The sequence below is a fragment of the Aquarana catesbeiana genome, linkage group LG05 (assembly GCF_042186555.1).
Source record: "Aquarana catesbeiana isolate 2022-GZ linkage group LG05, ASM4218655v1, whole genome shotgun sequence".
NCBI classification, from domain to species: domain Eukaryota; kingdom Metazoa; phylum Chordata; class Amphibia; order Anura; family Ranidae; genus Aquarana; species Aquarana catesbeiana.
In genome coordinates this window covers 136,724,087-136,739,774 of record NC_133328.1, presented here as the reverse complement: position 1 = coordinate 136,739,774, position 15,688 = coordinate 136,724,087, and the positions used below count along the sequence as shown (strand labels likewise).

Here is a 15,688-nt window from a genome sequence, read left to right as displayed (position 1 = left end):
TCAAAGTGACAAAATACAAAAAAAATGCACCATGCCTCTTGCTAAATACCTTGGACTGTCTACTTTCCGAAAGGGGTTATTTGGGGGATATTTGTACTGTCCTGGCATTTTCTGGTCTCAAACGATAGGCCATCAGTACATCAGGATTGATTGATTTTCATATACATACACATCTATACCTTTCAGGTAAAATAAGTATTGAACACGTCACCATTTCTCTAGGTAAATATATTTCTAAAGGTGCTATTGACATAAAATTTTCACCATATATCGGTAACAACCCATGCAATCCATACCTGCCAAGAAACCAAAACAAATAATTTCTGAAATTAAGTCGTTTGTAATAAAAGGGAATGACACAGGGAAAAAGTATTGAACTTGCTAACTTAAATGTATTTAATACTTGTACAAAATCCTTTGTTGGTAATAACAGCTTCAAAGCGCCTCATATATGGAGAAACTAGTCGCATGCATTGCTCAGGTGTGTGATGTTTCCCCCCCCCATTCTTCCACATAAACTGCCCTCAAATCTTGAAGGTTTCGTGGGCTTCTTCTATGAACTCCGGATCTTTTTAGTTCTTGTTCTATGGATTTTGGTTTTTTTGGTTTCAAGTCAGGTGATTGGCTGGGCCATTCTAGCAGTTTTTTATTTTATTTTCTTTCTTTGAAACCAATTGAGAGTTTCCTTGGCTTTGTGTTTGGGATCTTTGTCTTGTTGACATGTCCACCCTCGTTTCATCTTCTTCATCCTGGTAGATGGCAGCAGATTTTTATCAAGAATGTCTTAGTACATTTTTTCAATTCATCCTTCCTTCAATGACCTGAAGTTTGCCGGTATCATATGCTGAAAAACAGCCCCACCTCCAAACTTCACTGTTGGTATGGTGTTTTTTGGGGTGATGTGCAGTGCCATTTGACCTTCAAACCTGGTGTGTATTATGGCATCCAAAGAGTTAAATTTTGCTCTCATCTGACAAGACTATATTCTCCCAGTATTTCACAGGCTTGTCTAAATGTTGTGCCGCTAACTTTACACTAGCTTCAACATGCTTTTTCTTCAGCAATGGAGTCTTGTGTGGTGGGCGTGCATGCAGGCCATGGTCGTTGAGTGCATTACTTTGTTTTCTGTGAAACAATTGTACCTTCTAATTCCAGGTCTTTCTGAACCTCTCCACAAGTGGGCCTTGGCTCTTGGACAAGTCTGTTAATTATTTTCACTCCTCTTTCAGAAATCTTGTGAGGAGCACCTGGTTGTGATTGGTTTATGGTGAAATGACGTTCTTTCCACTTCCAGATTATGGCCCCAACAGTGCTCACTGAACAGCTGATCACAATTATCTGTTTGCAAAATTTTATAACGAAAACTACGAAAAATGTTTTTTTTTTTTTTTTTTGTTTAGCAAAAAAAAAAACCCAGTGGTAATTACCACCAAAAGAAAGCTCTATTTGTGTGGGCAAAAAAAAAATATACAAATTTCATATCGGTGTATTGTTGCATAACTGCACAATTGTCATTCAAAGTGTGACCGTGCTAAACATAGGACTGGACAGGAAAGGGTAAAAGTGGCCAGTAGGCAAGTGGTTAATTTGCACTGACAAGGGGCTGGATTGCTTTCTAATTACTGATAAATTTCAGCTGGTGTCTTGGCTTTCCATGCTTTTTTGCACCTCCCTTTCTTCATGTGTTTAATACTTTTTCCATGTGTCATTTAATTTTATTACACATAACTTGTGTAATAGCTTGAGCTTATTTGTTTTGGTTTCTTTGTATGTATGGATTGCATGGGTTGTTACCGTTTATGTGGTGAAAATGTAATGTAAATAGCACCTTTAGAAATCTATTTACCTAGAAAAATGGTGGCATATTCAATACTTATTTTACCGTGTGTGTGTGTGTGTGTGTGTGTGTGTGTATATAGATCTATACCATAGTTTGTAGACTCTATAACTTTCCTACAGACTGAATAATATACACTGATTTGGGTTATTTACATCAAAGAAATGTAGCTGGATATATTTTGGCACAAATTTTATTAAAGATTATATGCCAAATGTTGTGAGTTTCTTCTTCCCTTGTTTTGTTTTGCGAAATATAAAAACCCCAGTGGTGATTAAATGCCACCAAAAGAAAAGCTATATTTTGTGTGAAAAATTCACATGGGTACAGTGTTGAATGACCTCACAATTGTCCTTCGAAGTGTGACAGCGATGAGAGCTGAAAATTGGCCTGGGCAGGAAGGGGGTAAAAGTGTCTGGTATTAAAATGGTTAAAGGTATATGCATCTTTTTACACTTTGCTTGCACTAGCACTTTATGATATATTAGAAGTAGCATTGTTATATTATGTAGTGACTGTTTTGTGCTCTAATTAACAACCTTCACTGTTGCAATACATCTTTTACAGATATTGGTAACGCAAAGAAAAATCGAAGAATTAGTATGAATGGTCAAGGCGAGAATCCTCAAACCCCATTCAACAAAACCACAGAGCCAGAGGAAAGGAACAAAGCAAACTCCTTATTAAAATGTGAATATAAGGGTTTAAAAGTAGAAGATAGCATAGACCTTAACATGGATCAAGATGATCTTCTTTTCCCTGCAGACAAAAGTTTAAGTACGTTTTGTTTATTACTAATTGTTGTTTTCCTGACATATTTTGTATGGCTAGCTGTTTATGTTGATCAGAACCAACCTTTAAATAGGTAGAGGTTGATTTGCTAAGGAAGTGGAAAGTCTTCACTTGATTAACTCAGCCAAGGAGTTGCTTTAAACAAGTATAGACAGTCTTTTTTGGCTTTTATGACCTGTTTTCATTAGCTCATGGTCAGCTGACGTCACAGAGCCCGGAAAAGGCTCTGAAAAGATCCTGATCATATGGTCGAGGTCCATCCAGATGCCTGGACTGGCAGCTGGCTCAGCTTGTCGGTGAGAAGCTGAATACCTGAGCTTGGCCGCTCTCCCGAGCCGGGCCAGCTCTCCCGTGCCCTCCCGAGCCGGGCCAGCTCTCCCGTGACAGAGAACTGAATGATCAGTGGTGTTGGCTTGCTCTGTTCTCCGTCTTAGAGTCAGCGTTGGACAGATACAGCATTGGCTCGATGCTACATTTTACCTAGGTGAGCCTTAATTTTTTTTAGTTAAACCAATACAACTCGCTAATCCCTCGTATAGTAGGATGGTTACAAATATACATGCTTGCTACATTTAGGCTTGCCTCACTGCTTGGTGATTTCAGGTGTTTTGTTTTGTTTTTTTCCACCCTTTACTTAGTTTACTTAAACTGCAATACATTATTTTAATTGTGGATATATATTTTCAGATGAACCTGAAGGAGTATTACCAGGTCAGCGGATCAGCCTTTCTGATGTTACTAATTATTCTTTGTGCTCAGGAAGAAATGAAACAAAGAAACATTCTTTTCCATTTTCAAACGACCCTGGCCGGAAGCTGTCCGGAACCTCCATGAGGAAAAGGCGGTGTACTGTAACAGTTAATTATGCAGAGCCAAATCTCACCAAGTAAGTGAAACATTTTTATGTGTTTTGACATTTTTAATTGTTTATTTGCAATGGCATCTTTAAGGTTAAAGTTTCTGTTTAGGGAGCCACTAGGCTGACTACACTGTCTATTTTTGTTCATTTGGGAAATACAGAGGTTAGACCTTGGCCTAATTACCCAGCTGTATTGACCTGCCATGGACATTACATCCTTGATCACTGATTTTTCTTAGAGGCTATTGCACCTTGAGGTAGAGACTCTTGACTTTTTCAGCATATTAAGGGTTACAGAGCTGTATACTGAGCTGGAATATCAGTTTGTATTTTTCCCTGCAAGATTCCCTGTTCAGAAGATGGTAATATATGCATGCAGCATCGGCAAAATATTGCTCTGGGTGGGGTCAGGCTGGAAGATTTAATCGGTTAACATGTTGGCACCCGCAGATTATCATTCTCATGTCTGTTTCACTGTAGAAGTGAGTCCTGAGCTTCCTCTGCTGCAATTGAAAGATGGATCTTCTCTTGCTGCTAATGCTTCCAGAAGTGCTCATCTTGGTCTAATGAACCCATTGATGTCTCCATAAAAAGGACCTGTCACTACTATTACATGGGGGGGGGGGGGCTTTTAAGACACCCCCTATATGATGATAAAAATAAGTTATATTTGATCATTGTACATCCCAGGGCACAGCGTCTCTTCATATCCATTATGATAGGGCTATGCTGCCACCTTCAGGTGGCTGGGCTTTGACAAGAACTTGCACTGCGAGCACATGCACAATACAGACCAGTGACATCGCAGAAGCATCAGACTGTCAGAGGCCGCCATACAGGCCACATGAGAATCAGACTGGTAACTGAGTAGCAGGGGGAGAATCAGAGTACAGAGTTTACAAATTCCTTCAGGTAGAGAGGAACCTGGACGTATCTCCTCTTGCACTTTATCCCCTGGTGGTCAGTTGGTTTTATGTGGCTTTGATTCCATTCACTTGTCTGATCTTTCCACTACATCTTGGACTCCTTTACCTGTTCTTTTGTGTCAAGGAAGGAATTCTCTGCTATTGCTTAAAACACCATCCAGAATCCTTTCCGGTTTAGACTGTCTTGGTCGCAAGTGGAAACGCTCTCCTTCCACTCCTCCACTTGTTAAAGTAGGAGGAGCCTGCCAAGGAAACGCCAGAAAGGGGTAGAAAGGGGAAGCAACTTTTTTGGAAGGAGACACTTGAGAATTTAACTTCCGAATCTACACTTCTGGGGTCTGGGTTTCTCTGATCCAATGGGTTTTTGCCTGAAAATGGTCCGACCCAACTTGACTACTTCCAAAATCCTCTATTCCAAAGGTTACAGGATTGGGGGTCATGGTGCCTGCTGCAATATCCCCAAGCTTTTTCTGTACACCCTTATTTAAAGGATATATTGTACATAGACTGGGTTCACCCTGAAAAGTTGGTCGTTCCACCAAAACGCTTTGCTCAACAATACCACATGGAAAATTAGTTTACTAAGTGTGCCTGCGGTGGACGAGTTTTGTTTCCTTTCTCATTAAGACCCTCACGGTACCAGTGGATGAGCTCACGGTATTTAAGGTTGCTTCTGACAAATGTCTTGAGGCTTTATTTTGCCCTTGTAGGGACAACCTTACAGCCTGCCATTGGGAGTGTCGAGGCTTCAAGGTTTGTGCTTGCCAGATATTGAGAGAGATCCTGACTACAGGGATACAGTTTCAGGCAGATGGAGGATTTCTTTTTGTGCCCTGAGTTTGATGGATGCTTTAATGGACTCCATTCAACAACTCTCGTCTGTGCACATGCGTAGGATCTTATGGCTGAAGTGTTGGTCATTAGAGTTGCCCTGTATAAGAAGCATACTGAATTCCTACTTTTTTTTAAGGGGAAGATTTTGTTTGGACCTGCTCTGGATGACTACTTCTAAAAAGTAACTATGTAAGAGTATCCTGTTGCCACTGAAAAAAAGCCTGCAGTTCAAAAAATCTGCCAGCGTTTGTTTAAAAAGTAAAAACACTGTAGAAAATGCCAAACGTGCATCCACGCTCTCCGATCATGCAGGAAGCCGCTGGGCATCTGAGTGCATTCCACCTAGGCCGGAAGTTGCGCACTGTTGCATTCTGCTTGATGCGTTTTCGTCATTGTGTGAAGTCCTCAGAAGCTTTGTTTGTAGTTTAACGCTTTTTAACAATAAATACAAGCCTTTTTTTACACGCTAAGAGAGACAAATTGTTCCTTCTTTTTAATCGATTGGTTTATTTGCCATTGGAGTCATTGAATAACTCCATGAGGAGAGCATACCAGGCAACAGCTGGCAGATGTCTTCTGGTCCCTGGCTGACCACAAAGTGAGATTGAACTTTTTTTGTTCTACAACAAAGGGGTCAACACCATCTGGTGAATGAGGACCTTTACTTAAGCACGTGGTGACACAGCAGCACCAGGGGGCATTATTTTGGTGCTACGGCACAGAACACTTCTACAGCTCATTAAATGGTCTTTCACTTTGAATCTAGTTATGATTATTTTTGTGACTGAGCACTCTGCTTATTACGATGGTAATTTTATTTTATCACCGTATTTATCACAGTATTAATAACGGTGATTGATTTTGCAAGTGCTGTTGTAGGACATAGGTTTTGTTACTTGTGGTTCTACATATGTGGTTTGGCACAATTTTTCTGCACACAGAAATATATTGGCACAGGTGCGTATATAATTTCCTCAGTGTGCCCAAGTTCTCGATGGAATCGGTGCAGGGAGCTTCCCTCCCTCTAACAGGGAGTTTACCACAGGAGAGATTGCTGTCCAACAATTGTCTGGAACAAAGTGCAAAAATTGCCAGGTGGACTTTCTCAGCTCTCAAATGACTGACTCCGGGGAGTGGGCTTTTAACCCAAAAGTGTTTGTTTTCTGCCAAAGGTAGGGAACACACAATGTGGATTCATATCCGGGACCCCCATTTGTGGTAGATGTAACTCTGTGGAATCGGTTCTTAAAGGATAACACCCCCCGTGACCAGACTTTTTTTTTTTTTTCTCTTTTACACAAATAGCTTTCTTTTGATGGGATTTGATCACCACTGGGTTTTTGTTTTTTAAATGATACTGACCATTTGGGGGGGGGGGGGGGGGTAATATCTTTTCTACCTTCTGTTTTAAAATCTATCCATGAATGGACGGCTCTGTGTACATGTGTTCTTTAGGATTTTGAAAGGGTGTGTGCGACCCCCCCCCCCCCCCCCCCCCCCCCCCCCGATGCGTTTTTTAAGCTTCTAGCCCTCTGTGTGTGAGTCTGATTTACACCTTCTACAATCCTAATGATGTTTCGACCTGTTGATGTGGATTAATTGTCTCGGACCCAGGACTAGTTGTATCTATCGGGTTACCGATTAACAAACCTGTGTGACTTGGGCAGTGTAAGCCTTCTTAAGTCAACATTTTCTGGTAAGCCTCCTTCCAATAAACGGTGGCGGTGTTTCTGGCTTTCCTTCAATATTTAAAGGGTCACATCGGTGGTTACACTTTCCTGTTTGGAGTTTTACAGATTATACTTTTCATCATTTTACTTTACTTTACTTGACTTGACTTTAATATTTATTTTTTTTTATGATTGCTTTCCACAATTGTCAATGATGTGGATTGCTCTCCACATCTGTGAGTGATTGCTTTCCACACTTGTGAGTGATGTGGACTCTTAAATTTATACAGCGATTATTCTCTGTATTTCACATAAGGTGTAAAGAAATGTATTGCTTTTGAATTATTGTTTTTCTGCTATTTAGTCACTAATATAGCTTTTTTTCTAAAAGTTTATTTTACAGAATTAGCGCCACACTTTTCCACATTGCTTATTCGTCTACAGCTGTGCTGGCTATTTTTTGTATTTTTTTTCATAGCGCAGTATACATTTTTCTTACACTTCTTCTTTCTTTTTTTTTTTTTTTTTTTTTTTTTTTAAGCAGCTTATAGTGTGACTGATAGTGTGGTGGGCGAGCTGTCTAGGAGGGTCACTAAATGATGCTGTCATTGCTAGTGACACTAATTCGATGATCATGATGTACACTGTACTGACACAGTGGGAAGGGGTTAACATCAAGTGGTTAACACTGCCTAACAAGTGTAATGTGTGCTGCTTTTACCTACAGAGCTTTTCAAGGAGAAGAAACGGCCAAATCGCTGTTCTCTGTGCAGAGTTCGGTGTTCATAAACACTGAACTCTGTGCTGTGATTGGACACAGCCAATCGGCAGGTTTCCAGCCAAAATCATTGGCTGAAATCTGCTGCTAAATCCATGGTGCATCAAATTACCGCACAGGTCAGCAGAGGGCGTACACATACGTGCTGCCAAACCAAGTACACCTTGATGTAAGGGTACACCGCAGTACATCTACTGCAAGTGGGTTGGCAAGTGTTTAAGAAGCAAAAAATGCTACTTTATAATTCCAGTTGGAATGGGATGAAAAATGTCAAGGCAGCATTGCAGGTAAGGTATTCAAGTCCTAAAGTCATTTTGAGACTTATATATTTGTTTTCCTTCTCTTGTAGGAAACTCCGAAGAGGTGATCCCTTTACGGATACAAAATTTTTAAGTTCCCCAATTTTCAAGAGCCGGAAATCACTGAGCAGACAATCTCTATCAAAATACAATGAGGCCTTTGTTGGCTGCCGTAGATAACAGCTAATGACATGAAAACTGACAAGCTGGTCCCCCTTGTGTGTGTATATATTACTTTTTTATTTTTTTGTAAATATCTAAATCTACTTTTTGTAAATATGTAAGTGTCATTGTTCAAGTTGTCTGTCTATTACAGGCCTACGGCCTCCCCCCCTCCCCCCAAGCAAATTTTAAGTTTCCCAAAACCGTTGCATTTAGGGCATGTCTATCATAGTTAGCAGTGTACTTATGTTGGCTCTCAACCTAACTGTCAAGCTATCAAATGGCTGGCTGGTGTCATAGCTGATTACATGTGTAGCACCATGGCAATGGAAACAGAGGCCAAGATGGCAGCTTCCTTGGCTGTAAAGGATAGGAGGGTTTAGTTCTACTTTTAGGTATCTTTTGTGTGGTCATTGGATTATACAGCCACGGTTTCCCTGAAAATGTGGTTCTCTTGATTAAAAACCATTTACCAAAAATCTGTGTAGCCTTCTTCCTAGACTCATCCTGCTGTTTACTTTGCTCAGCTGAAGTCTGTGTGTATGGTGCACTATTATGTTGGTTTGGTTTTCATATAATGCAGCAAAATCTGTTCTGCTAAAATTACATAGTGATGCAACAGCAAATTGTTTAGGCTCTCAATTGGTTTAACTGTGGTTTGTGCTGCAAAACTTCCCCCCATTTTGGGTAGAATAAGGGAGGGTTATAACCCCCTGTACGGTTTATTTATGCTCTTCCTCCCATTAGGGATATTTACCTTCATTTCTGTCCTATAGCCAAAACAGGGAGTGAGTGCAAATTAAGGGAATCTCTTGGGGACCCCCAGGTCTCCATTGGAAAAATGACCCTCTATTACTTCTCTGGGGACAACCTAGAATTTTGGATTTTCTTTTACTTTTGATAATGCTAAACAAGACAAATAGAGCAGGTGAATCTTCCTGATGGGGACCCATACTGAAATAAAAACTGACAGGGTTTCTGGTGCCTTTTTCAGTTCATCTAATCCCCCCCCCCCCCCCCCTCCAAAAAAATGGCCTTTCAGTTATACTTTAGGGAAACTTCTCAGAAAAATAAGGAAGCTGCCATTTGCTGATCAGAGTCTGCAAATGCTAGATTCCGCTATCTCTGGATTTAATCATTTTGTGAGATACTACAGCAAGCCTGCGGGTAATGAAACCAGAGTAGAGTCAGGACTCCTGATTTGCATACTTGGTAGGTCAGTAATTGAAGCTGCTGGATTAGCCTAACAGCCAGGCAACTAGCATTTTGAAGTGTTTAGCAGTGGTAACCCATATTCTATCAGATCTTTATGCCCTGTACATACAAGCTTTACAAGTGTGTACAACAAGAAATTGTTGCAAAACTTTCAGCTAGTTTAAAGAAGCTTTTCTGATGCCTTTTTTTAAATGCAAAATTAGTTTCCCGTATAGGTATGTTAAACACAGGTTTTAAGAGCATTGCTGAATGTCACTTCAAACAAGGCTTCAGCAAACTTTAAAAAAAAAAAAAAAAAAAAACTTTTTTGCTGGGCTTTAGCCAAACTTTTTTTTTTTTTTTTTTTGACAGGCTGCTGGAAATGATTTGTGAAAGGCTTCTGTTACACCTTGTTTTTAGACGAACTAAGCTATGTAAAATGTCTAAAGCTCTGAGATTCAGATGGCACTGTTACGATATATATATATATATATATATATATATATATATATATATATATATATATATATATATATATATATATATATATAAACATAAACATTTTATTTTGGATTATGCACTTTTTGCAATGAAAATGAACTTGCAGCTGAAACACTTTTTTTTTTTTTTTTTTTGTACCTGTATAAATGGGCACAAATGTTTAAAAAATACATTAAGCCAAATTCCTTTTCCCACACTGAGAGCCCATTCACACAGGGGCAACTTTGGATCCGACTTCAAGTCGCCCCTAGTCGCCTCAAGTCGCGCTACACGAAAAAATCAATGTAAGTGAATGGATCTGTCTTAACGCACACTACTGCAGTCGCTCCGACTTCAGAAAAGGTTCCTGTACTACTTCAATCCGACTTGAAGGCAACTTGTACCCATTGATTTCAATGGAAGTTGCCTCCAAGTCTGATCACTGTTCATACTGAGGCAACTTTACAGGAAGCAGAAAAGAAACAGAAAGTAATTTCCTCCACTAAACAGCCAGCCCCCTCCTTCTCACACACAGCTGATAAGCTCTGATTGGCCACTTGTAAAGTTCCCTGTCCTGGAGGCGACTTCAAGTTGTGTTGTAAGTTGCCCCAAGTCGTGCTGTGATTCATACTCAAGTCGTGTCCAAGTTGCCTCCCAAAGTCGTGCTGGAAGTCGTGTTGCCCCTGTGTGAATGGGCTCTTAATCTATTTTGGTTTAATTAAACTGTCATTGCTGTCCTAACATTTTAAACTACAAATAATGCAATTGACACCTGTCCTAGGCTCTGACCATTTGTTAGCTCTCTACTTAGCAGTCACATGAATACTTGTATTTTTGGGGGGGGGTTTGTCTTTTTTATATTGCTCATAACTGATAACTCATAACAACAAATGAGTTACAGTAACTGCTCATTCCATTAACCTTTGAATTCAGTGTGTGAATTCAGAATTCTTGGGTGCATTAAACGTGATTTTGACATTCCAGACTGTATCAAACTGCTTTTGAATTACCATTGACTTGTATGGCAACAAAAGCAGTTTGTCTACGTAAACCCTTTACCTTCTAGACAGCTTTAATCTGCATGTCCACAAGGAGGAAATTATAACGTTGGCATGTGAAGTAAAAAAAAATATATATAATTACTTGTATTAACCACTTGCAGTTATCAGAATCCAATCTTTTTGCGAGTGTTCTTTTGAAGTTTTAGGACAGCGTTGGGTGTTTAAAATATGCAGATATTTTCTCAGCTTTTAGGTCTGCTTTAAACTTTGTATTGCTTATGCTTTTGTGAAAAATTTCAAGTATTTAAATAAACATTTGAATTTTTTGGTATTTGTACATTTGTGTATTTAGTAAATTGTAGTGTTTCTCAAGTCATCTTCCAGGACGGCACCCTGAGAGATGACTGGTCCACCTGACAGGAAACACAATCAAAGAGGTTAAAAGCCCCCGCCCCTCCCTGTGCGCCTCAGTTTTTGACTGTTTCCCCACAACAAAACCGTTTATCTTTTTGTAAGACCCGAAGCCTGGGGCTTGTGGTCTCCCCCTGGGAGCCGGACCAAATGCCTGGGAAGCCTCTGGGTCCGGCAGGATATATTCATCCTTCATGGGGGATGCTCCCCTCTTTTCCTCAGGGGGGGCAGCAGAAACTGGAAGAGCCCCCCCCTGAGCGCTGAAGGACCCTGGGTACAGGGTGTACCCAGAACTTCAGGGGCCAATTTTCCTGCCTCCTATCCTTACCTGTGCAGTGGCCGTGCAGAAAAGGAGCCTGGTTTTTCTTCTGATAAGGGCTGCGGTGAGTCTGCCTTCCTCATTCTGGGCGGTGGCTGGTCAGGAATGTTGTCTTGAGCAGGCAAGGGAGTGCCCCTCGCTGAGCTTGCGTGGTGTTTCCCTCCTGGAGGGGCGGACATACACCGCTCAGCATCCTGTGGACGCTCGGCAACATTTTCCTGAGGACTGTGGAGGAATGTCATCACTTCCTCCACAGAACAGGAAGTCACCTCAGGCGCTCCGCGTCATTTACGGTCTCTGGCAAAATGGCAGTGGCATCAGCACGGTGGAGGGGAGGAAGCCACAGTCCTCACATTCCCAAGGGGATAAAAAAGCCAGGAGGAGCAGGCACCCACTTCTCCCAGCTGCTGCTGACCTGGGTCAGAGTCTATCTGAAGCTCACTGACACCTGCAGCATGGAAAGCGAGGAGAGACCCACAGGGTCCAAGGCCATGGAGGAGACCATAGAGGGTGAGTCTGACTGGCTGCCGGAAGTTTAGATGGGGGGGTACCCCAGCTCTTCTCCTCTGGGCGTTACATTGCTGTGTTATGATGCCTGTAATTTTTGTGTTTTAGGGGACGATGCCACTACCCTTGGGGTTGCCAGCCGTACTGTGAAATCATCTACCCGATCTAAAAGATGCGGGAACTGTAATGATCGAGTATCTCCGGACCACCCTAAACCCTTCTGCTTTAAGTGCATACAGAAGCTGACAGGGAAAAAAACATCTCAGATTATGAAATAATCAGTGCAAACTGAGATGCTGTCCACTCTTAAAGCCTTTAAATCCTCCCTCAAGTCTAGGGACTCAGAGGCTTATGTCAGTAAGGACGCCTCTTCCCAAGAGGGCTCCGTTTCATCTAGGGGGTCTAGACAGTGGACAGATAACCAAAAGTATCCCCTTTCTCAGAATTCAGAGGAAGAGGTTGAGTCAGAATCCCTTCAGCAGGGATTCTCAGATGAGGGGGAGAACTCCAGGTCTAGTAGGCATATCTTCTCAGCTGACGACATGGAGGGCCTTCTGGGGCCCATTTACGCTTCTGAAGAGCTTCAGGAGCCCACCACGCAGGTCTCTGCCCAAGATAAAATGTTTAGAGTCTTAATTAAGCCTCAGGTCAGGGTTCTTCCTGTACACTCAGCCCTTAAGGATGTTATCTTGAGGGAATGGAAGGAACCGGAGAGGAGGCTCCTGAAATACAAAACATGGAAGCGTAGATGCCACTTTACTGAGGAGAAGTTTTTCAAAACCCCTAGGCTAGACGCCTCCTTAGCACAGGTTTCTAAGCGGTCCGATTTTTCCTTTGAAGACACCGGTAACATCAAGGAGCAAATGGATAGGAGGGCTGAAATCATTTTACGCAGGGCCTGGGAGGCTAACGCTGCGGTTATGAGCCCTGCATTGGCCTCAGCTTGCATCGCAAGGAATGTGGACATGTGGGTCTGTAAGCTGATGGACAACATATCCCGAACCTCCAAATCTAAGGAAGTCTTAGATTCAGTTGGAGGTCATAGGGAGAGCTGTTGCATACTTAGCGGATGCTGCAGTTGAGACGGTGCGTACAACCGCCAAATCTTGTGCCTTACTGAAATCATCCAGGTGAGCCCTCTAGGTTAAAACCTGGGACGGGGATAGCTCATCCAAAACTCGTCTGTGGTCTCCCTTTTGAGAGTTACCTCCTTTTTTGTACTGGCCTAGAGCAAGCCCTTGCTAGCTCTACCGAAAAGGGGAAGAAACCAATGAGGGATAGGAAGAGGTTTTTCGAGGCCCGCAGGCAAAGAACAGCTTCTCAGAGAAAAAGGTCTCTCCTAATAGATGTTGGGGGGCTGGAAAAAACGAGCAAAAATCAGGCATTCTCTTTTCCAGCCAGATGTTGGGCGACAAGACCCCCCCCAAATGACTTTCCAGTAGGGGGAACACCTTCCCACTTTGTCCCTCAGTGGGAAAGGGTCACACAGAGCCCCCATATTCTACAGATCATAAGAGAGGGTTACAGATTAGAGTTTCTCTCCCCTCCTCCCCCCAAGTTTCTCGTGACTCACCTTCCCAGGGATCCCTGCAAGGCAGCAGGAGTCCTACAGAACATAGAAGAACTGGCCAGTCAGGAGGTCATAGTGCCGGTCCCAGAGGGCCAGCAGGGTCAAGGGTTTTACTCCCACATATTTGTGGTACCCAAGCCCTCAGGAAGATATCGTCTCATCAGAAATCTAAGGAACCTCAATGTCTTTCTACGGTACAAGAAGTTCCGCATGGAGAGTTTATTCTCTCAGAAGACACCTCCTCAAGGACGTGTTTTATGGTAACCTTAGGTTTAAAGGACGCCTACCTTCACGTCCCTATATTTCAGGACCATCAAATCTTCCTGAGATTCACAATTGCCTCTCCAGGGGGAGTTCAGCACTGGCAGTTTGCAGCCCTCCCCTTTGGACTGGCATCCAGTCCAAGGGTCTTCACGAAGGTTCTGGCAGAAGTGGTGGCCTTTCTGCATCTCCAGGAAGTAGCGCTGATTCCCTATTTAGACATTCTATTTTGCAATCAAAATCGGGATCAGCTACTTCTGGATCTAACCAGGGTATTGGAGACCTTAGAATCCCTGCAATGGATCATCAGCAAGGAAAAATCCTCTCCGATTCCTGCCCAAACGAAAATGTATCTAGGATTCCTGGTGCATTCCTCGGAACAGAAATTAGTTCTTCCCCAGAGCAAGGTAGAGGGCCTCATTTCAGCAGCCACGTCCCTGTGAGAGGCGAAGACGATCTCTTACAGAGGTATTATGTGAAGGTGCTAGGCCTGATGACTGCATCTATCCCAGCAGTTCCTTGGGCACAGCTATATTCCAGGACCCGCCAGCACTTCCTTCTATCCTCTTGTTACAGAAAAAGAAGCTCTCTGGACATATAAGTTGCCATTCCAGTCGAAGTAAAAGACTCTCTTAGCTGGTGGCTTCTCCCTCCAGAGATTTCAGGGGGTTCTCCTTTTGGAGTCAGCTTCAGCCTCTCAGGATAACTACAGACGCAAGTTCCTGGGGGTGGGGGGCCCACCTGGAGGATCTAAGAGCCCAGGGGTGCTGGGACCCGAGGCAGAAAAAGACCTCCTCCCAACTTTCGAGAGCTTTTGGCCATCGGGGAAGCATTAAAAGCTTTTGAAGGGAGGATCAAGAACCAGGAAGTTCAGGTCCTATCAGACAATGCCACAGCGGTGGCATTCTTGAATCATCAGGGGGGCACCAGATCTACAACTCTCCTGGCCCTGTCATCAGAGATCCTGGGTTGGGCGGAGCATTGGATTCGCTCCATTTACACAGTCCACATAAAGGGGACTTTGAATATAGAGGCAGACTATCTCAGCCGTCAGCCGATTCTGCAGGGAGAATGGGAGCTAAATCTAGAGGTTTTCTCCCTGGTATGTCGGCAGTTTGGTGTTCTAGAGATAGATCTCTTCGCCCGCAGAAAAAACAGAAGGGTAAAGAGTAAGGATGAGCGCTGGCGTGTTTGCATGCTGCACGCGCCGAGCCCGCTGGGAAGTCGGCGCAGCGCTAATCAAAGGCAGTGAGACATTTCCCGATGTGCGGCTGCAGAGATCGGAAAATGTCTCACTGCTTCTGATTTAGTGCTGCACCGTGCCAACTTCCTGGCGGGCTCGGCACGTGCAGCATGCAAATACGCCGGAGCTCATCCTTAGTAAAGAGATTCTTTTCCCTTGCCCGAGAAGGGGGCTCAGAGGGGATAGATGCATTGGCCCAGGTTTGGGACTTCCGGTTGGCCTATGCCTCCCCCCCCCCCCCTTGGGGCTAATTCCGAGAGTTCTTCAAAAGTTGTTTCTTTCAGAAGGCAACTTGATTCTGATAGCTCCAGGGTGGCCCAAGAAAGCTTGGTTTCCAACCCTACAGGGTTGGTCCATAGCCCCGCCTCTACACCTTCCTGTTCAGCGCGATCTTCTCCTTCAGGGTCTAGTCTGCCATCCAGACCCCAGCTTCTTCAGGCTGACGGCCTGGTTCTTGAAAGGCAGAACCTGCTGGAGAAGGGCCTGTCAGACAGAGTAGTGGATACTCTCCTCCTTAGTGTAAGTACGCCTTGTGACCGGTTTTC

At 43.1% G+C, this 15,688-nt stretch overlaps 1 protein-coding gene across 2 annotated transcripts in view; it reads left to right on the top strand.

The window, feature by feature from the left end:
* The window catches only part of SGO1 (shugoshin 1), an 82,447-nt gene extending 72,634 nt beyond the window's left edge, over positions 1–9,813 (top strand). Inside the window, exons 8-10 of one of the 2 annotated variants that reach the window (XM_073630226.1) lie at positions 2,405–2,614; positions 3,389–3,515; positions 8,046–9,813. In XM_073630226.1, the coding sequence (XP_073486327.1) occupies positions 2,405–2,614; positions 3,389–3,515; positions 8,046–8,175 (467 nt within the window). In that variant the 3' untranslated portion in view covers positions 8,176–9,813. Of the gene's footprint in view, positions 1–2,404; positions 2,615–3,316; positions 3,516–8,045 lie in introns of both variants that reach the window. The other variant, XM_073630225.1, reaches the window with a different exon arrangement.
* The last annotated feature ends 5,875 nt before the right edge of the window (positions 9,814–15,688 follow it).